The 24,188-nt window shown below is 36.6% G+C and overlaps 1 protein-coding gene across 1 annotated transcript in view; it reads left to right on the top strand.

The window, feature by feature from the left end:
• KLHDC3 (kelch domain containing 3) overlaps positions 1-23,959 on the top strand; it is a 50,797-nt gene extending 26,838 nt beyond the window's left edge. Inside the window, 5 exon segments of the mRNA XM_032215734.1 lie at positions 2,635-2,727; positions 2,730-2,742; positions 20,695-20,768; positions 20,932-21,010; positions 22,694-23,959. Of these exon segments, the coding sequence (XP_032071625.1) occupies positions 2,635-2,727; positions 2,730-2,742; positions 20,695-20,768; positions 20,932-21,010; positions 22,694-22,760 (326 nt within the window). The 3' untranslated portion in view covers positions 22,761-23,959.
• The last annotated feature ends 229 nt before the right edge of the window (positions 23,960-24,188 follow it).

The following is a 24,188-nucleotide window of genomic DNA, read 5'->3' as shown; positions in this document are numbered from 1 at the left end:
TTTTTTTTTTGGTTAAATGATGTGATCTGTTAAAATGGAATTTGCACAGATGGTAATATGATTCACAGCTCCTACAACTTCAGTCTGTAATTAACTCAAAATTACTTGTAAAAATTCATGTTTGAGAAAATGTAGGAATATATATATATATATATATATATATATATATATATATATATATATACACACACCACATATATACATACATACATACATACATACACACACATATACACATATATATACACAAGAGAAAATTTGTATGACAATTGTTGTGATTTGGGGAGTGTTAAAACTGGATCAATATAAATGTGCAGATCCCAATTATGTATTACAATGGCACACAGATTGTGCAGTGAACAAGATTACTTATTGCTGGTTATTGTCTACAGGTTGGACAAAATAGGTAAGATGAAAGTCACAGCATCACAATCAAAGTCAAGTGTGCAATGTCAGTATACATTGCTATGACTGATAGGAATCTAGGCCATATTGAACTTACTGGCTGTAAATTTTTATAGATTCTACTCCAGTAACAGCAATGTCAACTTGCAGATCACGTGACTGCATCAAGGATATTTCTGAATGGGGATTAAAATTGTGGAGGTTTAGGCATGATAAGGCAACAGTCTTGTCTGCAGTGTACTTTCAATGAATAAATTAACTCTATGAATTATTCGATTCTAGCTCTATATTATTATATGTGATTGTTCTGTGATGGCAGAGAGATATCATCCATTCATGGGTTTGAAAATGGGAGAAGGAGGATTCTAAATTTATTCAGGAAATATGTTCTACGTGATAGGTTAATGTTATTATCCTAAAAACAATGAATGTTACTATTTAGGGATTGAGCCAATAATTTCTAATTACAGCTGAGCCAGGGAGACATAATATAGAAAACTGATTAGTATCAGTAAAAAAGCTCACAATTTAAAATCTCAAATATATAACTTAATTATATCATAATGTTCTATTTTTTCAGATATTTTAAGTTCATAACAATCTCAGTACTGTATATTAAACCCACTTTAAATAATTGCATCAAAGAGGACAATTAACTGCCAAAAATTAGGAAAATAAAACTTTAGCTTATTTAACATAGTAAACACCAAGCAAATATTGCTGAACTGAGAATTTTATAATGAAGGACCGACTATGTAAAATATAGTTATTATTTACTTTTTGATTATATATATTAGAAGAAATACAACAATGGTAGGGTTAATATTTTTTTCATTATCTGTTTTTTAATTAGGCATAACCTTAGGTGATTTGGTGTCCTTAAAGTAGAGTAATAACAATTGCATGAACCGAACGCTTAGCTTTAAGACATTAAAATCAATAAAATAATTTTGTTGGATTTAGTTAAGGTCTGTCTGATCCATTATCCTGAAACCCCATAGCCAAAATCTTTCATATGTCAGTTGTTTCTTGGAATAAATTATTGGAACAAATACATTTTTCTGTTTACTTTGTTCTCCTTCCCATGCTATATTCAAGAAATCAAGAAAAAAGTTATTTTCTTTTTGATAATGAAATCATTTGGGAATTGGAGGCAAAATAAAGTACTAACATCAGCACAGTAGAGCGGCCCCAACATTTGAAAAAGTATCAAAATAAACTGCAGCCCAAGGAAGACTGCTTAATGATAACTGAATACTGCGTTTTTGCGGGGGGGGGGGGGGGGGAGATCAGAAACGTAACACCTGATATATAGGGCTGGCTACCTGGAAGATTGAATAGGAACAGTTTAGTATTCTGCACAGCTCTTCCTTCCTCCCTCCCTCCAATTTATTTCAGTGTTATAACCCAAATCAATCCCAAAAGATTTTTTTCAAGAGTAACATCTATACAACTCTTTGTCTTCTGAATTTGCACATTTCTTCCCTCAAATGAAGAGTAACAGGCTTCTCTGGCTTCTATACTTCATGTATTTACCAAGAGGTGGCACTGTATCTACATGTATTCTTCAAGAAACTATATATTATAAGCCTATTTTTTGAACATTTTCGAAGAAGCTTATGGATTCTTATTTACAAATTCTCTTTTACCCTCCAAAGCAATTTATGTTTCAAGGATCCTTATGTTGTAAAGATCTATCTAAATGAATTTGGGGCTAAATGATCTGGAATTTTGAACTGTGCTATCTATGACTTCCCAAGGAAATTTATAAGAGCTTGCAGTACTTTATTTGAAGATATGTAATACAGTGTTAGTTTACACCCAGCTTCTAAGAAATTGAAGGTATGAAATCTGAATACATTTTCTAAGATGTTTAACCCATACCAAGACTATATAATTGGAGGGTTTGTATATTGTTGAAACACAACTCCTAATTGAGTTGTGCATCTATCAATAAACTATCATCAGAGAACTAAAGCTCACAAACATAAAATACTACAAGACTCTGTTTTCTGTGAAACAAGGGATCTGGAATCTATCTAACCTAAAATAATTTATTCTGGTTAAGAAATTAGTAAGGAAACAGTGGAAGGAAAGATAAGATGCTTAAGCCATTGGTTTAGGTTCTATATGAGACAAAAACTCCCTTCAACTTGAGTTTGTCCCTTTGACTTATCTATAATAAAATACCTTGCAATATTTGTATTTCATGGTCTATGTTTTCTCCAGTCTCTTTTACCTGGAAGAAAATTGAACCCAAAGGGAAAGGGCCATGTCCTCGCCGTAGACAGTGCTGCTGTAGGGTAGGGGACAAGATCATCCTCTTGGGGGCACCAGGTAAATAATATTTATATTGCCTTTATTAATGTTCTGTTTAATCTGTAAATTTGAATAAAATGTTTCCTAGTCTTAAATAATGTAAAATTTGTGTATGTGAATCATATACACATTATTAATCATTGTAAAGCATCTATGGAGTCTCTATCATACAATGGTTTCTAAATCCTAGATATCCTAATGCATGCAAACTTCTAAGCCTATATATATTCATATATATGAATCAGTTGTTCCTAATTTCATATCCTCCAGATATTTTACACTGTATTTCCCATCTTGAAATAGCTGAGTTGGATGGAAACAGTAGTTGTGAGGATCAAGAGAACATTGCATTTAAGAAGGCTGTTTTCAGGAACCCCCTAGATGTCATTTTCAGTAGCTAATACTTTGTGAAATAATAATTGTTCAAATACCTCTGGGATACAGTATATCAGACAGTATTAAAATGTCATTGTGATTGAGTGGTAGAATAGCTACCTATCCTGAAATGCCAAGATTTATAGACAAACTGAACATTTTTAAATTTATTCAGCTATAGCTTCATTCTGTGAATCAAATTCTTTGGCATAATTTGCTTTTTACACAGCGATCCTATAGCATACACTGTCTTCCTTTTATTTGAGGCAATATGGGGGGGCTCCCCCCTAAATGCAGCTTATCAATGTACTGTACATCGGAGCGCAATATTTTAGTCATCCTACTTATCAGAACTAATATGAATGTCACACTAGGGATGTATTTAAAATAATTTGGTTATCTTCTGTTGTGAATAGTGTCCATAACTTGTCTTGAGTCATTTCTTAGGCAAATAGGCAATTTCTTCAAGATGGTCTTCCTGTGTTTGAGCTCACAACTTAACCTTTTAAATGTCTTTCATTCTTGAATTTTACTGAAAAGGTCAAGTGATTCAAGTCATTCAACATGCTCTGAATAAGATAATGGGACTCTCATATAGAGTACATGCTTGATGCTGCTCCTGTATCAGCAAACATCTTCTTTCCTACATTGTGGACTGATTTTGAAAATTGGGTTAGCATTTCTGGTTCTGTGCTAGAGTATTTATACTAAAGCAAATAACTGTTATTTGCAAAACTGGGGTTTGTGACTACTCTGTTTTTCTATTACTTTTTCCCCTCCTTACCTTATCACAAATCCCAGATCCTGAATTCAGATAAATCCTTGCTTAGAACTGTTTCAAGCTGTGTTTTTGATTTCTATAGCTGCCCATCTGAATAAATGAGACTAGTAGAAAAAAAAATCAAGCAATCTTTGACAAACCCAGTCTTAATCCAATTTAGTGAGTTTCTGGTTATTGCATGATACCTGTTTAAAAACAAACTAAAGATCTTGATTTTTTCCAATTTATATAAGCAGCGTGCTCTAAATTCTTCACTCAAACTGTCCAGTTTCTGGATTCATCATTCTGTCTCTCATACCAAGAAACCTAAGTGAATATGTGTTTCTGTTTGCATGTGTATATACATAAGTGTATGGCTGGAATTATTGTGAAATCACCTGGTTCTAAAAATGGCACCATTAGTATATTGGTTCCCTCCTGTAATGCTTTTCATATTTTTGAAAACATTCCTACACTACATGTTGAAATGGATGCTAGCAATTTATTTGGTTTTTTATGTTATGGAATTCAGTGGATGGTATCGTTCTAAGAGATGTACTTCAAGAGGCAAGACATGGTTCTTTTTGTAACATATCTTGTTCAGTTAGAGAGAGAATTGATAGGCTTATAGTTTTCTAATACTATTTTAGAGTTTTGAGTTGACAGAATGTCAATTTCAGGTTGGTGGTGCATGTGCATTAAAAGATGGAAATGGAATGAAAATGATGCTGTATGGAAGAACCTAGGATGTGGGGCAGAATTATTTTACCCCGTTTTTTCTTTGTTTTTCAAAAAAACAATGATCCTTTCAAATGAAATTCATTTTGCTTTTCTATTTTTTTGTAACTTTTTATTTATGTTATTTAAAATAAATATACAGCTGCCCGTTTGCTGACTGAGCAGCTCCCAATCAAAGTTAAAAATATTATACTGCCATTTTCTGAATTATTAGCTTCTGAAATTTGCTTTTGCAAATTTAGACATGAAGATATTTCATAATATTTAGTTGCAAAATGAGATATACCATTTTCAGTTATATCCAGTACTGTGAACTATTCTGGTACAGTGGTTTTTCTTTCCCATCTTCATTTAAAAAAAAAAATTTAATCGTGCTTGTACATTGTTAATACTTGCAACTCATCATGGTTTACACTAAGCCATTTAAATAATAGAATATAATTAAAAACATAAATAATAACATAAAATGTATGCTTATTCTTAAAGAATAAGCAAATACAATACTGTACATTGCTGCAGCTATCACGCAACACTAATTGTTGATTACACCCTGTGGAAAGTTTGTTGGCAACTTTGGAAAGGGATTCGCCCAACCCGTTGTTCAAGGGGAAGGCTATTCAAACAAGGTCAAGTTCACCAAAGAGAAGCTCCTTCTCTCTCTCTATCCCCCACTCATTTTTTTCATTTCTTACATTTCTTTCCTTTCTTACATTTCTTTTGTATCTGGAGAACATTCAGCATCCTTTACCAGGGAAAATATACAGGATGAGTCATTCCTATCTCATTTCTAAGCCAATTTGGTATACTTCGTAAACCACCAGAGTCACACAAGTGTAATTGGCAAATATAAAAATTGGCCAAATATCTAAGTAAGGAGAAAGGCTCTAAATGCCAAAAAAAGCATTTGGAATCCACTCAGAAATTATTAGCCAATGCAGCACTGCAGTATATCTGTCTCATGGCTATAATGGTTCTTACTGTCAGCATATGGGAACTATATTCTGCACCATTTGCAGCTTATAAGTAATATGCCAGCAGCAATTCCATGTCAAGGGCATTGTGGTAGTCTTCACTAGTGGTGATTTATTTATAAATTTTTATTGGCTGCCCATCTTACCTCAGGATAACGCTGAGCAGCTTATAATTTCTGTTGCCAGAAATTGCAGTTGGCAAACTAGTCAAAACTAGCTATTTTTCAACCTCCTTGTACTTGGACTTAATTTCATAAATGTTAATCATACCTATATTTCATGGAGTATTTCCTATTAATAGATTAATAGCAGTGTACTTTTGAAAATTTTGGCTAGTATGCCATAATCATACCTTGAATCCACTTCTATGCCGTATACATTCATGCTATTTTATACAATCTAGGATCTCAATCTAAAAGTGTCTTGCAATCCAGTGTAACGTTGCCAACACTCATCCACTAGGAGATAAATATGATGCTCTGAATCATACTTAAGACACACCTACACAGATTGGGAAAATTCCACTTCATAAAAGTGAAATGCAAAATTCAGTTTAAGGTTTTTTTTCACTCACTTCATATATTTTCTTTTACTCCTTTCTTTAGAGTACCTCTTAGTACTTCATTCTAATCTGGCAGGAAGAAAACATTAACTCCTGAAAACAGAAAGGACCATTTTCAAAGTCCAAATGGGCAATGAAGATAAAGATATGTGGGAAGGGAAGGTGGTGTTAAATGCTAAAAAAGCTATGTGGGCTGCAGGGTACTCATAGGTAATATAAACAGTAGATATCTGTATTCTTGTCTTATTTCCTGTTTTGACATTTTTCTCTTTTTGGTGAATGCTATTGACTGCCTGGGGCTTTTCATACAACTTCACATTTCCCATACTTTAAGGAATAGGTTTCATTCCAGCTCTAATAAACCAATGAGGTCTCATTCACCCTTATTATATGATATGCATGTGTGGTAGTGGTTTTAAGGTACTGCTTTTTCAAATACAGGTAATCCTCAACTTACAACAGTTCATTTAGTCACCGTTCAAAATTACATAACAACTGAAAAATGGAACTTATGACTGTTTTTCCCCAGTTATGACCTTTACAGCATCCCCATGATCATGTGATCAGATTTCAGATGCTTAACAACTGGTTCATATTTATGACTTGCTGTGTCCCAAGGTCACATGATCTCATTTTTGCAACCTTCTGACAAGCAAAGTCAATGGGGAAGTCAGATTCACTTAACAACCAGGTTACTACTTACCAATTGCAGTGATTCACTTAAACAACTATGGCAAGAAAAGTTGTAAAATTAGGTAAAACATGTCTCACTTAACAACATAAATTTTGGGCTCAATTGTGGTTGTAAGTTGAGGACTACCTGTATACACATTTTTTTAAAAATCCTAAGGAAACAAATTAACAGTCTACCTATAGCAGGATCTGACAAGATTTATTATTTATTGCTGCAAATTTTAATCTCATTTCCCAGAATTTGTGAGAAGAATGATGTATTTATTCTTTTCTAAAGAAACGATGAACAGTTATTTCCACACTTACATCTGGCAGTATTATCTAATCTAGGAAATATCATTGGGTCACAAAGGGAAGTTTTACTCTCACCTCCGATTTTATATAAGGATGCCAAAACAAAAAGCAGAAGAAGCTAAGCTAAGACAGCAACAGTTGTACAGTACTTTGCATATATTACATCAGGGGTGGGTTCCTGTCAGTTCTAACCTCTTCTATAGAAGAGGTTCCACAAATCTACCGTGCCGTTTAGAACCGGTTCCAGCTCCCTCCCCCCGCCCCTCCACACCACACTTGCCCTGCCCTCTGCTCACTGATTGGCTGACTTACCAATCGCCCCACCCACCTCTAAGAGTCCTATCTAAAGCTTAAAGTCTTAAAGCTGTCAAGTTTGAACACCCCTGGTTTTTTTTTCTAAAGGTTTAGGGGTGCAAGGGTCTTGTAACTTGACAGCTTTAAGACTTGCACACTTCAATGCCAGAGTTCCTGAGCCAACATGACTGGAGGAGGAATTCTGGGAGCTGAAGTCCACAAGTCTTAAAGCTGTCAAGTTTGAACACCCCTGGTTTTTTTTTCTAAAGGGTTAAGGGGTGCAAGGATCTTGTAACTTGATAGCTTTAAGACTTGTGTGCTTCAAATGCCAGAGTTTCTGAGCCAACATTTTGGTTGCTAAGCAAGAGCGTTGTTAAGTGAATTTCACCACATTTTACAAGTTGGCCATGCCCACCCAGTCACATGGCCGGCAAGCCACTCTCACAAAGCAGGCCACACCTACAGAAGAGGTTCTAAAAATGTTTTGAAACCCACCACTGTATTACATTGCTATACTGTTTCCCTGAAAATAAAACCTCCCCGAATAATAAGCCCAATTGGGCTTTTGAGCGCATGTGCTAAAATAATCCCTCCACAAAAATAAGTCCTCCACCAAAAATATTGCAACATAGCAGAAGCCATAAGGTGACCACTCGCCGCCTCCTGCACCTCAAAATAATAAGTCCTCCCCGAAAATAAGGCCAAGTTCTCATTTCGGGAGTCAAAAGAAAATAAGACCCTGTCTTCGTTTCGGGGAAACACAGGATATAAGTACCTGTTGCCGTCATGATAGCGTTCCATAAAGCAACACTGGAGAACAATATTTTCCAAAAACAAAATATTGAGGCTTTGAACAGACAACTATTTCTGATTCTAGAATTACATACATACCGCTATCTACTATATTATAAACAATTTAGAAAGGCACAATAAAGAAACACTTTAGGCTGTATAACAATAATTGTAATCTGCAACTATAAAAACAGAATGTACCTGAAAGACAGAATTACTTTTGTCTTTAGAACCAAATTTTTAGAACAATTTTTTTTTCAAGCATCTAACTTGATAAAATGTAGAATTAGAAGATTATTAGTGGTGACTTCAGCAAGATATAAGTCAGCTGAAGTGGTCAAGATAGTTATCAGCTGCTTCAACTGGAAAATTTGTGAATGCAACAATACCTTTCTTGCATAAGTTACTGACCAGTGCATTTAACCTATATTCTAAGAGACGAATGTAACAGATGTATTCATTAGAAATTAAGTTTTCTAAAATAATCTGTTACCTGAAACTTTAAAAATATTTTAAGCAATTAAATTAATAAAACATTTGTTGCCTAACAGTTAGCATATGAATGCTAAATTTAATAAAATTTTAGAAATTGAAACCAAAATATGTCCACTAATTCATTACAAACTATAGACCCCTCAGTTTGGTTAATATTTCAAGCTTTTTAGACTGATTTATGAAACTCTAACATCAGCATGATGTCTTTCATTCTTACTATATTATATCACTAGCTGTATCCGACCACGCGTTGCTGTGGCCCTGTCTGGTTAAAAGGAAAAAGAAAGAAAGAGAAAGCGCAAGTTTCTAATATGTTTAATTTCACAATGCTTGTGGGTATACAATATTTTTGTGTGTTCCATTGTCTGTGAATATATAGAGATTGTCTGGTTTGCCGACGCTAGAACAAGCAACATATAATTGTCCATGCTGGAAAGACGTTGGACCAGGAGGAGGAAAAAAGCCGCCTCTGGTGACGCGACCGCAAGGCAGCCTCCACCAGCCACGGCCCCATCCAGAGACGCTGCCGCCCGCTGCAGCCACTGCCTCACGGGGGCACTCAGCGGCCACCCCAGCTCGCTGCGCCTCAGGCTGACACTGCCCACCGCCGCCACCCTATCGGAGCCGCCTTGGCGAGGCCGTAGCTAGCTCGCTGTGAGGGGGGTGAGAGCGTGCGCAGCCAGCCAGGCTGAGGAGACGCTCTGCCTCCGCCTTCTCTGGAACTCCGCTGGGCTGGGTGGGAGAGGCTGGCTTAAGAGTGGGGGAAGGTGGCTGAGGGATGGCGCAGGCGCCGCCCCGCCGCAGATAGCAAATGCCCGGCAGGCGGAAAGGGGAGAGAGGAGAGGGGAAGGCCGAAGGACTTTGGCTCCCCTTGGCGGAAATGGCCGAAGCTCGTTGGAGGAGGAGCGGAAAGGGAAAGGGTGTGGCCGCAGCCCAGCCACACATATAAAGGGACCGTCGGGATGAAGCTGGAGAGAGGCCGACTGTTCCGAATATACTATACTCATGAAATGAACGCTATGGTAATGACACAGCTCAATTCCAGCACAATGTCACACGAAATAATTAAATCAAAATGAAAATAAATCAAGTCTATGAAAATATAACAATGCAATTGGAAACATTGAAATAGAATCGTGAAATATTTAGTATAGCGTGTGTTGCTTTTACTTCCAACAGATGGTGCTGGTTTTTAAAAAGCATGTTTTTACCTGTCACAGGTGTGACATCTATATAATATAGGTATATATAAACACACGTATTTGAATGCAACGTTGTGTCAAAATTTCAAAGCAATCAGTGAAGAACTTATGGAGATTTAAGATTTTGAACAAACGAACATTTACATTTTTATTTATATAGAAGATTTGACTAAATAACACTTAACACAATAATATCCCTGATTACTTTTCCAAACAGATAGATACAAGCAAATAGTTTGGGACCAGGTGTAGGTTGCTGCCGGTCTTACTACCAATTTGCATCCCGCGCACTATGTGCGCTGTTCAGTGTAAATTGTTTTTTGCATATGCGCAGAACAATTTACAGTGAATTGCGCATGAACAGTCACTAAAAAACAAAATGGCGGCTCCCAGCAGTGGCAAGGGAACCAGTTTTGGGGCATGACAGACTTGGGTCACTGCCAGTTCTGTGACCCAGGCCTAAATTCCACTACCGGTTTGGCCGATCCGGCAGCAACCCACCTCTCTTTGGGATCATCTGAGATGCAGGATTTCTGGCACTAAGCAAGTAGATTTGGACAATTCTTTTGATATAGTACTGCCTGAAAACCCTTCTACAAGAGAATGTATATCGAAAGTATGTAAGAAAGCTGGGGAAGGGGGTGTTAAGTAGAAGTATGTTGCTATGACACACTACCAAGTATTCTAACAGGAATCATAGAGCTCAGATACAAACATCAATGTTATTAGTACAAATCAGAGGTGGCATTCAGCAGATTCTGACCAGTTCTGGAGAACCAGTAGCAGAAATTTTGAGTAGTTTGGAGAACCGGTAAATACCACCTCTGACTGGCCCCACCCCCATATATTCCCTGCCTCCTGAGTCCCAGCTGATCAGGAGGAAATGGGGATTTTGCAGTAACCTTCCCCTGGAGTGGGAAGGGAATGGAGATTTTACAGTATCCTTCCCCTGCCATGCCCACCAAGCCACACCATGCCCACCAAGCCACACCGACAGAACCAGTAGTAAAGAAAATTGAATCCCACCTCTAGTACAATGTTTATTATTATTAGGTTCAAGATGTTCATAAAAACAGATTGCCAGAAACTTAAAATTAGTCAACTAATTTTATTATCTTAATTTATTCTTAACTTCTCTCAGCTGTTTCCTTCTTCCGTGACCATACTCTACTATCCAGGGTTGGAAGCAATATCTGATTTGATGAAATGATCCATTGGTAATGATTCTTTTAAAATTGATTGTTCATGTTATTTAGACCTTGTTAAATCATAAGATCAAAAAGAACAGGAAAGTTATCTAGTCAAATATCTATTCCTGAAGCACAGTTTTCTACATATGACTGGATTAGCTCTTAATATGCCTTGCTGATGCACACTAATTCACATTTATGTATATGGGTTACTGTAATTAATACTAGTGTATTATTAATTATTAATAGTATATTAAATTAGAGAAGAGCTGCTGCAAATTTGTAGACCTTGAAAAAGTTTCTCACAAAGGAAAAATGTTTCTGAGAAGTAGATCTATGTAATAAGTACAATATTAATTGTATCACTTATATTAATTTACATGTATAGTCTTGAGAAGTACCTTCATTGTTGTAAAGGCTAATCAAATATGAAGTACAGTTATAGTAAATATATTTTTCTTTAAAGTATATATTTCTTCATATGATTATTCATAAACAATCACTTAATGAACTAGATAATTAAGGTTTGTATATTATTGTTATAAAAAAGAAAAGACTTCTTGTATCTGTATTTCAGCTTCCTAACAAAATAATGATAGTTATTAATAATAATTATAATATTGATTTTAAAAAACAAAGAAATGGGAAATAAGATAACTAGAAAAAGTGAACAGATAAAATACTATATCAAACAGATGGAATATTAGAATACTAATTTGAAGAGTTTATTTTGATTACCACTTTTGTTTCTCAGAATATTAATGCATATGAAATGTCTCTTACTATTTTTCATTGCATGCTGCAATTTTCCATATCATTTGTTGATTTGATAGGACTGTTTATCATGCAGTGTCGGATAAGTGGCTTAGAAGAAGGGGGTAGGGGAGCTGGACTCACTTCCTCTGAATAGCTATCAAGTGGAGCTGGCTAGACTGATAAGATGTTTTCCAGGAAGTTGTTGTAAAAGAAGAGGTTCCTGTGTATTGTATTGTCCTGAAAGTGACAGGTCACCAGGAAGTGAGGACAAGAGCAAAGCTGTAGATAAAACCTCAGCATGGTGTAAGGATTAAAATACTGATGGAAAAGTTACATCCAATTAATATTTGGTTCCCTTATAAAATGGAACAATAGCATGGACATAGGGAGGGACCTCTCTCAGTTTTATTCAGATTTAAAGAAATCCTTATTTCTCTTCACCTGCATTTCAGATATAGTTTACAGCCCTATATGCCCACACATTTCTTTTGTTCAGCTAGAGTAAATCAAATAAAACGTGGGGATTTTAAAGCAGAATAAAAACATTAAAAATCTGTTTATAAGAAATAATAGTGGAATAAAAATGGTAAATGGTTTTAGGAATTTATCATCTTCATCTCAGGGTGGGGGAAATGCTTTGCAGTGTTTTTATTGGATTACCACAGGGACAGACAGATCCAAAGTATAGTAGAATCTTCCAGTATTGTATATCTCCTAGTCAAAATATTTTAATCATAGCAAGTAAATTGATTTAAAGAAAATGTTTTGGCTTTCATTGTTAAAATCAGCGATCAACACTGATCATTAATATTAATTAATTGAATACTTTTATTGAATCTCTTTGTAGCTTTGGTAGTAACTTTGAAAGTTTTGTCAGATCTAGAATGATTGCTGATATAGATACAATATATGTGCTGTATAGACCCCTTTAGTGCAATAAATTATTTCACAGCTCCCTTTTCTATACTTTGTTCTGATTAATATACCCATGGTTCTAATGAAAAACAAAACAAAAAGAAAATAGAACTCATAATTTCAAAGTCTGCTTCAAACTGATATGCATATCATATTATCCAAAGAGTAAAAAACTATTAGAAATGAGTTGTATGTATAATGTAACTTCCATGAGTCTTGAAAAATACGTTTATATTTGTGTAGAAACTTTTATTGAAACCTTGCCATGGTTGAATTTCTAGCTGGAAAAAAATTAGAAAAGTTAATCATCGCTATCTCTCATCTTTCCATTTGCCAGTGAAAGAAAAACTCAATATCACTGTAAAGGTTTACAGTATCCCTATGAAATGGATTGTGCATTCACTTCTTAAACAGAAAATAAGTTTCCATAGAGATAGTGGGAATTTCATTTTCAGGATATCAGTTTTACAACATATGGAATATTAAACAGCAAAAACATTTGACGTACATGGTAAATTCTGAGTATGATTGAGTTCAGAAAGTGGCCAAAATCTTTCCATTATAGAATGCTATAAGTTAATTGCGGAAAAAAAGAATTGTAGTTAATAATACTGAACAAAAAACAAAGCTGGATTCCAATTAATGTTTCATTCTTGAATTTACTGTCTGTAAAATATTTTGCTGTTTCTCTTGCTGACAGTCTTACAAACTCACTCAGAACAAGCAGTGTGAAGCTTGCCTTAGTGTATGGCTGATAAAAATAGGTACCCTAATACAGCCTCCCACCCCCAATTCCCCAGCTGTGGCCTGTTCAAAACCAGGCCGTGGAGAAATGGGCACACCTGTGTACGTGAAGCTGCAGTTGTGTGATCAGAGGGTGCTTGTGCACAACACTCCATTCATGTGAGTGAAGGGCGCACACATGCCGCTCGCACAAGTGGAGCTGTGCATATATGTGTGCTCCTGTCACTCACACGTTCCCCCCCCTTCCATGCTGTAGTTGGAAAGTTTGGAGGCTGCTACCCTAAGATATTCCTTATTGAGGGCCACTCACCCAGGAAGCCTGGTCTTGCTCTTCAGTAGTCAATTTGGTCTTAAACCCTAATATCTCCTAGCCCTGAAAACATGTCTGTAAAATAGAGGTTGTCTTACAGTCATTTGTTTAGCGATCATTCAATGAGTTACAATGGCACTCAAAAATGTGACTTACAACCATTCCTCACACGTATGAGTGTCCCAGCATTCCCACAATCAGGTGTTTAAAATTTGGGGACTTGGCAACCAGCATATATTTACAATGGTTGCAGCATCCTGGAGTCACCTGATCGTCATTTGAGACCTTCCTAACTCTTTTCCAGCAAACAAAATCAACAAGGGAAGCCAGATTTACTTAATACCCCCATGATTCTCTTAACTGCAATGATTCGCTTAATAACTATAGCAAAAAAGGTCATAAAATTGGGCATGACTTATTTAACAACTGCTATGTTTGGCAACCAAAATATTGGTCTCAATTGTGGTCATAACGTGGGGATTACCTCTATGTTACAAATTGCCCTTTTCCCCCCAACAAAGATAGGAAACTCATGGTTTCCTGATTTGTGGTTACAAAATAAGATTAGATTATTCTGCCTAGAAAGCTTCAAAATTGTGGTAGTCTTTGCAAAGGTTTTTTTAAATGCACAAGTATATGACAGACCTTTGCAAGAAGTATCAATTTTGTCAAAGCTGAAGCTATAAGGAAAATGGAAATATGTTGGTATTATTACAGTACTGTGTTTTTGCTTCTCATACTAGGAATGATTTAAAGCTTCTCTGTGCTTTCATTTTCTGATGAAATAATGAAATTTTCACTGATGCATCTCTCTTACCAAGACCTAAAACTGAGTAGTCCTGCTATTAAAGTAAACCTTTATCTACCTTAAATTTAAATTTAACGTTCAGTCCTGCAGTGCAGTTTCTAAATTGGTTAAACAATCTATAATATAATTTGTGATCCAAAGCATCATTTGCTAAGCTATGCTAAGATCAGTGCAGGCAGACTATTTCTACAATTAATTTAGTTCTGTGGCCCCTTTTCTTCAAATTCTTGTTTAATCACACTAATTTAATTCAAGTCATGTTGTTCAATAGTTGTTGGAAGATTTTGAGTAAAAGTGTTTACTTTTTACTGTCTTACTTTTCTCTTACTCCCCCTACTTTGCTAATTATTAAGCTTCTCCTATGATTAACCTCGTTGCTTTCTTTTCCATTCATCCTCTAGCATGGGCCTGTGTTGCTCATGCATCAATGGTCTTTCTTTTTTCTGCCTTGAATCCTGTCTTGATTTAATTAAGAGTTGGTGATTGAATGGTAGCAGGATCTATTTCTTCTGAGAGTGGTTCCAAGGGCCTCTAGAGAACTGAAAATGTGAATATTTTTCTAATGTTACTGGATTTATGTGAAAATATTCATTAAGAAGTCTAAAGGAGTTGCTGTTTGCTGAACAAGCTAACATTATAATTTATCTGGTATCACATTGCTGTTTTGTATTTAAAAGTTGTTAAAAATAGGAACTAATGAGTAAAAATGTGTAGTACACTGTTTGATGTTAGAGGTTACTAGTGACATGTTAAATACTGTGTACACTATTAGATCCTATTAGATACATAGTGTAATTATCTGAAAACAATAGGTACAATAAATTCATATTCTCTAAAGACATTTTATTCAACATTGTTATCTGGAACAATGGTATACTTAACAGCAGAATTCAATGTCCTAGAAAGAAGTCAGAAGGTGCAATAAAGTTACCATAGTTTAGATCAGTGTTCTCCAGAGTTGTTTCAAGTTCCTAAACGCAATGCCTATAAGCATACATATACTACCAACACTTTATTTGGTGTCCTTGTAAAAGAGTATGAGCTAATTAATTTAAAAAATTGTTATGGAAGGTTGTTACCCCCATTCTCTGTTCTTCAGAGGAGATATTCTTCCTGTGGCCTTTTACAAATACCATCAATCCCTTTTTACTGGATATAAAGTAAAGGAAATTTTCACTTCAAGATACTAGCTTATGAAATATAAGGTTACATTGAGATGGAAGGAGAGCAAGAGCATGGGAGGAGGAAAAACAGAAACTGAACAGCTATGCAACAGAGCATGGCTCTAGGTAAGACCAAACAAACAAAATAATTGTTTGCTACCAAACAAATGGCAATAGATAAAGTGATCCCTCTTTCTTACTCTGTGTGAGGTGTAGTGTTGTGTTAAGTTTCTTTCAATCCAGTAGTACTGGATTAAGAGGTCTCCGTCTTTTTTGTGCGGATAGACGAAATCTTGTGCTTTCATTTTATTTTTTACTTAGAAGCTATTTTGAAATATGCCACTTTCCACAAAGCCACTATTTAGTGACCTGTTCCTACACCACTTTCAAAATTTCATATGTGCACAAATTTTCAGAAAGTGCCATTTTATATTGTCAATTGACTGACTGGCTTGTGTTTTTCCCTCCCAATAATTGGCCTTGTATTCCAACTCTCAGGCTGGGGGGTGAAATTATACGCCCCTCAGACAGGGTTCGCAATTTGGGAATCCTCCTGGATCCACAGCTGACTTTAGAGCATCATTTGTCAGCTATGACCAGGGGGACATTTGCCCAGGTTCGCCTGGTGCACCAATTGCGTCCCTACCTGAACCGGGAGGCACTCAGAACAGTCACTCACGCCCTTGTGACCTCAAGACTGGACTACTGTAATGGCCTCTACATGGGGCAGCCCTTGAAGAGCATTCGGAGACTTCATCTTGTCCAGAATGCAGCCGCGCGAGCGATTGTGGGTGCACCTCGGTACACCCACGTTACACCTATCCTCCGCGAGCTGCACTGGCTGCCTATTGGACTCCGGACACGCTTCAAGGTGCTAGTCGTTACTTTTAAAGCCCTACATGGTATCGGACCTGGGTACTTGAGAGACCGCCTTCTGCCTTCAATTACCTCCCTACGACCAATTAGATCTCACAGATTAGGCCTCCTCCGGATTCCATCAACTAGCCAGTGTTGACTGTCGACCCCCCGGGGGGAGGGCCTTCTCTGTGGCTGCTCCGGCCCTCTGGAACGATCTCCCCGTGGAGATTCGGACCCTCGCCACCCTTCAGGCTTTCCGCAAAGCCGTAAGACCTGGCTGTTCCGGCAGGCCTGGGGCTGATGAGTTCCCAGCCCCACTCGAATTGTTGTGGCTGTTGACGAGTTTTTAATTTGTTTTTTGTATTTGTCTTGTCTTCTTGTTTTTTGTACTTCCCCTTTCCCTATTTAGTTTGTTAGCCGCCCTGAGTCCCCTCGGGGAATAGGGCGGCGTACAAGTTTAATAAAACTAAACTAAACTAATTGTATTTTTAATGATCTGTTTTTAAATTTTAAACAAGTACATTGAAGTTGGGCAGCCAATAAAATTTAATAATAATAATTTTAATAAATCAGAGTATGTTTGCATTGGCTTAATGAGGATGTTAGATGCTATTGAGTCAGACTGATTCAATTCCTGTGTGGACCATTATTTTCAATTTCAACCGACCTGGGCAACAACCCACAGTTACTGCATTCCAGTGATACTTTTGATCCCATCCATCCATCTTATCAATTGTTTTCATTTTCTTATACTTCCAAGATGTAAGATGAAAGTGTAAATTTGTTCAATTTTATGCAGCATTATACACAGCTTGAAAGCATTTTTTTGATGAAAGCAAGGAAAACTTTTCACTGTGCCTTGATTAAAATGTTGTATGCCAGATACAAAATAAAATTGTTTAGGAGCCAAATCTAGTCATTGCTACTGTAGTTGCACTTCTTAATCAGAAACTCTAGAAGGTATCTATATACTACTAAAACTCTTGATTCCTGTAATCTTTAACTGCGTGAAACAGTGCAGTACAGAGTAAACCCTTTTGTATCTATGTACCTCAAATGGGCTAATTTATAAAATGTCTCCAACATTCAGGATCCAGGACTCAATTCAAAATGTCATAAAATATTTCCTGCATTGATGTTTGACTCTGCTACATAGGTAGATACATCTTTTCCAGTGAAGGCAGTACATTAGGACTTCTATTATTGTTGAAAGCTTTGAGGAAACTGGTAAAGAAGGAACATCTCTGAAAGGATGACCCAAAGGGTAATGGATTGTCTAGTAAGCAAATAACGTTATACACTAGGTAATTGCTGCTGTTACTCTGAAGGTTATAAAAGTCTTCTTATAATGTTCATTTATCCAGACTCACAGCACAATCTAGCCATGTGTCAGCTCCTCTAGGTAACCAGTCTAAGCAATCAACTCCACAGGAACATTAAAACTATTTTTATTGAGACAGAGCCAGTTTGATCCAGAGGTTAAGGCACCAGGCTAGAAAGCTGGAGATCTTAGGTTCAAGTCCTGCCTTAGTCATGAAAGCTAACTGGGTGACTTTGGACTAGTCACACTGTCTCAGCCCACCAACCCACCTCACAGGGTGGTTGGGGGGGGGGGGAGAAGGAATAAAATGCATCAGATATGTTAGCTGCCTTGAGTTATTAGTAAAAAAAATAAAATAAAGGTGGGATATAAATAAACAAATAAACAGAATTCCATAAGTCTTATTATGCTGTACTTTGTCCTCTTATAGTTCAGTGAATTAGGGAAGTTTCTTTACCCCTTATCACTTTGGCAGTGGGGCTTGCATATACATATCTCTTCAAGTTCATCTTCATTACTCTCTACATCAGGCCAGGAGTGATAATGTATAACTGAGTATCAGCTTATGGATGACACCAATCTCTTTGGCATCCCATAAAATAGCATCTCCCAGCTGGAACCATATATTGAGGAAGGAGCTTTTGCTTTGGATCTGTAAACTTCCTGCAGGCGATGTAGAAAGATACCATGACCAATGATAACTAGGAGGAGTATTCTATCCCTAGCAAAGATTACCAAGTAGAGCAACTCAGTCTTGGGTCTATGCCCAGGCCTGAAACTAGACTGAACATTATCTAGATGATCTATTTCATAGGGTATTTTGTGGCTGAATCCCTACCAGATTGTCAGCAACATTTTAGAGAAGGTTGAAGTGATATTTACTAAACTCAACTGGATCCAGAGAATATCAAATGTGTATTTTTCCTAAAAGCCTTAAAAGTTGATTAACTGTAATTTAATTCAGTCTGGCTGTTCCTCTACCTTGAACGTAGTACAAAGCAACAAGAAAAAAATCTGCTGCTTGCTTTGCCTGCAATCCTGTTTTCTTAATTACTTAACTCTTTAAAATACATATATTTTAAAAAGTGTGCCTTACATATTAAAGTCTCTTGCTTTAGATCTTATTTGATTTTTTTAAAGAAACAATATTCTTATACATGAATGAATTATTTCAACTTCAGAGAAGAAAGTAGATGTTCCTGATGCCTGGGAGTAATCTAATATGATTCCACACACACCCCACACCCCCAAGTGGGGAGCCTGCTAGGAGTCTCTACGACCTTCTGTGATAATGAAATCTCCAGATGGTGCCAGAACATCCGGTCCTGCCTGTTGTGGGGGCAGTGACGAAAGTTTTGTTTGTTTGCTAGGGTACCAGAAAGGCTAGAGAAATCAAAGTAACAGTGTAAGTGATTCTATAAACAGATCAAGCAATATATTTCCTTTTTCTGACATTGTTTATGCTTCTTCTCTCTTAAGCTATGGTTGCTGGATCCTCTGCCCTTACTTATTCTGGGCATTCTTTTGTGTCCATTTAGAAACTTATGAAAACGTATTATATAATAATCATTTTTAAATTGGATAATTAAGATAAACCTTTCATCTTAATATTACAATTAAGTCTAGTAATATTAACAAAGAACAGAATCATTCAAATATATCTCTAAAGTTAGACTAGAATAGATATCAATGGGAAGTTCACATATAAATAGTGCGAACAAAGGTTTTTTAGGGAAAGATCAATCTGTATATGAGGAAACACATATTGCTGATAGCTTTCCAAAATGCTGGTGGGAAATAGCAGGCGGTAGGCACATGGCAGAGAGTAAAGTGCAATATCTACTTGGGTTATGCAGTGCTTCAGATTCAGTCTTTAAAAGGTACTTCAGAGTGTGCAGGAGGACAACATATCATCTGTCTGCAATATTATGAAGCAATTCCCTTCCCCCCCAGGATTCTGCAGCTGTGCAGCCTCAATATCCACTGTATTTAAGAAAAAACATGCGACACAAATGCCAGGCTTGCAGAAGAAGCAGGAGGTGTGGGGAAGGCAATGTTATGTGGGTAACTAAAAGCAAAGCAGTGAAGATCCAGTAGTTGTTTCACATTTAGAAATTTTTTAGCCCATTGTCTAAATGTGCTGAAAATTAAATCCTTAATCCCCTCCTGTATTTATTCTTGCCTATATTGATCCCTTGGGAGAACAGAAATTGGTGCAACTTCTCCCATTCTTCTCTTGGGGAATTTTCTATTCTCTAATTAATTTTACAAGCCAATTTTGTAAAATAATTTGATTTCAATCAGATTTAGTTGATTTCAGACTTCCATAAATAAATATTATCAAACACTTAATATTCTGTTACTATAAACATATAGAACTCCCAAGTGTCTGCATGCTATAATTACACCAAAGAAGTGTTACAAATTTTTTTTTGAAGGAAGAGATACAGATAGGATATAAAGCTCAGGTAAATTCTTTCCAAAATTGCTTTTCTATGTTTGGAAATTCTTCAATACCACATTTGATACTATGGCTTGATCAGTACAATTTCTTATTCCACCTTTGTTTTTTCTTTGGATTTTTAACAGTTCTGGCAAAGACTCCTTGGGAATTCAGAATCTTGCAATTATTTAAAGACTTTGGTTGTCTTAATAAAAGCACTAGCTTTTTATATCCCCATTAACAAAACTTTTTCAATGATTAACAAGGTTCTTTTTTATTTCTACAGCCCATCTCCAGAAGAAGGCATGGGAGATGAATTTGACCTAATGGATCACTCAGACTTGTACATCTTAGACTTCAGTATGTGAATATTTTCTCCTCTTTAATTACTTTACCTTGTTAAAACCTCTTGCTTTAAAAACATGTCTGAGGTAGAGCTGGCTCATTGAAAAATCTATCTCTTGTAGATGTTTTAGTTTTTCCTTTATTGGATATCATGTATTATATATTACTCTTTTTTCAGGTCCCAGCTTAAAAACGCTGTGTAAACTGGCAGTGATCCAGTACAATCTGGACCAGTCTTGTCTCCCTCATGATATAAGGTAAAATATTTGTCCTTATGGAGATATTTCAGTATCTTTGATCACAGAGCCTTAACAGTGTAAGTAGCTGTCCTAGCATAATATTGTGTGCTCACTACAGATGTTCTGACAGATCCAATTTGAGACTTCACATATAAGGCACATACTCTGCAACTTATGCTCTCTGCCTGCAGATATTTATGAAAGAGAGGAGCAACTTGCTTTCATTGTGACATTATGACAAAAATTCCATAGCTTATACACTTACTTCCATCTTGACACATTTCATCACTTTTTTGCCATCGTGGTTTATAGCAGATCTCTGTGCAGTGAGCATGGATGTTTTTAGTGTTATCATTTCTCCATTATTCAGAGATTGTTGGACAATCTTGTCTGTTGCTCTACTGTTACTATGCTTGTGCCCAAGTCATAGTTCCTTGTCGGTAGCCATGACTAGGGGAAGCTTTGCACAGATTCAGTGTGTGAGCGAATTGCGTCTATTCCTGGATTGGGAATACTTGCTCATGGCATTCACCCTGTAATCCTAGCTAATGAGTTGCAACATGCTCTATAATGGACTACCCTTAAAGACCATCCACAAATTATAGCTGGTCCAGTTTTGAGTACTCCATGGTTTGCCCATGTAACGGTGCTGTAGGAGCTGTGCTGGCTTCCAGTTTTTCCCCAGGTACAATTCAAGGTACTGATCGTCTATAGCACAGGTGTCAAAGTTGATTGCGTCATGTGACATACCGTGATGTATTGCAACATATTTTGCCTTTGTGGAGCCAAGGTCAGAGTGGTCTGCGTGTGACACATCCGGCCCACAGACTGCAAGTTGACACTTCTGATCTATATGCTTCTCAAAATCTGATTCTTGTAATCTTTAACTTGGTGAAACAATGCAAAATATTTTTGAACCAAGGTACCTTACATGGGCTAGCTTACAAAATATGTGCAAAATGCAAGACCTATAACTCCTAGGGAATTGAAATTTGATAAACTTTATAAAACATTTTATGATATAAACATAAAATGTCATAAAACATTTCCTATGCTGATGTTTGACTGTTCTATACAGTTCAACGTGAGCTATTCTCCCAGTGAAGGCAGGATTCTAGAAGCTCTGTTACTGTTGAAGACATTGAAGAAGACATTGTTGAAGACATTGAAGAATCTGAGTAAGGAATTATCTCTAAAAAGATAATTCAATTGGACATAGGTGTATAATCACCTTTAAAATTCTGAATGGTACAGGATCAGGTTCATTGAGGGACCACTTCTTCCTGAGGGTATCTGTCTATTCCACTAGGTTTGATAGACCCTCAAATCCCTTCCCTTAAATGTTGCCATCGAGTAGAACCTACGTAGTGTGATGAGTAATGGCCCTGCCTTTTGGAATACCCTTTCATCTGAAATCAGGCATTTTGATCTTCAAAAAAGCCATCAAGTTCTGGCTTTTCCCACCAGCCTTTGGGTAGTATGAGATTGGAGGTCACTAAGTGCCTAGCTTTTTTTTTTCTGAATACAGTATATGAGAATGTGTTATGCTTGAAGACATCAGGAGTGACTTTTTTATTTGATTTTTATTGCTTTCCTATTGCACCTGAGCACCAAGAAAAATGCTACAGAAGACAGGGCGGGGAGGGCTCTATAAATCTTATATAAATGAAATAAAATAGATCTGTTCTGTTGTCTTTTCAGATGGGAGCTTTCAGCAATGACAACTAATAGCAACATCAGCCGCCCAATTCTCTCTTCCCATGGATAATTTGGTGTCGTGCTCCTAGCTGCCTTCAACTCCTTGCCTTGCAAATGTCACCTTCTGTCTTCCTCCCTGTGCATGAACGTTCAGCTTATTCAAAAAAAGGAGCACTATTTCAATACAAAGATCTCTTTACTGACCAATAATGGGAAGGTTCTTTTTGCCTATCCCACCGACACACTAGTTGCAGCTATAACTTTGCCAAAACCTTGATTTAAAGGTAGCATGCACGCAGAATCAGATAATGCATACTACAAAAAAGGACGCCAGATGTGTTTTTGCTCTCATAGTTGAAGGTTACATCTGACAGCCATCTACTGGTATAATATCTTTTCATGTAATAGAGTCAAAGAAATATAAATCTCAGGACTGTTACAAGACCAGCATATGTTTCATATGCGCTACAGAATCAAAGGTGAACAAAGCAAGGACTCATCAGAATTCAGCTTCTCTATGTCTCAGCAATTTTGAGTGCCTAGCTCTCAGTATTAATGTAAGGACTGAACTAAACTGAACTGAACTATCTTAAGCCATTTTCTTTGCTTCTCTGAGCACAGAAAAAAAATTGCCTAGTCTTACACATTTTGGGGGTTGACCAACTTGTTTTCTGCAATAGGCACCCGGACGATCTCCATAAAATACTTAAGCACTTGCCACCTTTACAGTGGTACAGATCAGAGTCTTCAGTGGAAGAAGATAGGATGAGTACTATCTGGCCAAGAAAGGAGTGGCATCCAACATTCTGTAAGACTGAATCAATTTTTTTTCCTGCGTGTTATGGGAGTATTCATCACAAGATCTGAAATGCTATCACCCAGTTTAATATGTACAAGCAAAAGCTCTGAATTTATAAATACCAGGGTGGGGTTAGACAAACTATATGGCTAGAGGACAAGTGATGGACTAATGCAGAGGGTATGAGGATTTAGGGTCTGTAATCCACAAATTAAGACTCTTAATTGAAAACAAATGCATACATTAGTGGCTAAAGGAGGTGAGCTGGAGTGTTATCAGTTCAAATCTTGGTGGGGCCATGGACTTGCTAAACACTGCCGGGCAAGCCACACTTGGTTTCAGCCTCACATCAGAAATATAGGAGTAACACTTTCTTGCCATATGGGAATATTGTAACAATTACAATATACAATAAGTGAAATGTTTTGAATATTCAAAAGTGCTATATAAATGCTGCATATTTATTAAAATTGGGTTTCTTCATTACTCTTATTAAACAAGGTTTTTAACCAGTCAGGGTAATCCAAGTGCCTTAAAATTCCCTAATTCAATTGCTCCATGAGATTATTTAACCTAGTATCAAAACAGCACAGCATTTATGTTAATCTTTGAGGGGGGGGAGTTATTTACTGCAAGATTAATTTCATCCATTCACAAATTAACATTTGTGTTGTGATGCATGAAAAAGATGGCCTTATA

The sequence above is a fragment of the Thamnophis elegans genome, chromosome 4 (assembly GCF_009769535.1).
Source record: "Thamnophis elegans isolate rThaEle1 chromosome 4, rThaEle1.pri, whole genome shotgun sequence".
NCBI classification, from domain to species: domain Eukaryota; kingdom Metazoa; phylum Chordata; class Lepidosauria; order Squamata; family Colubridae; genus Thamnophis; species Thamnophis elegans.
Note: the sequence above shows the minus strand (reverse complement) of the source record. Positions and strands in the feature narration are given on the sequence as shown.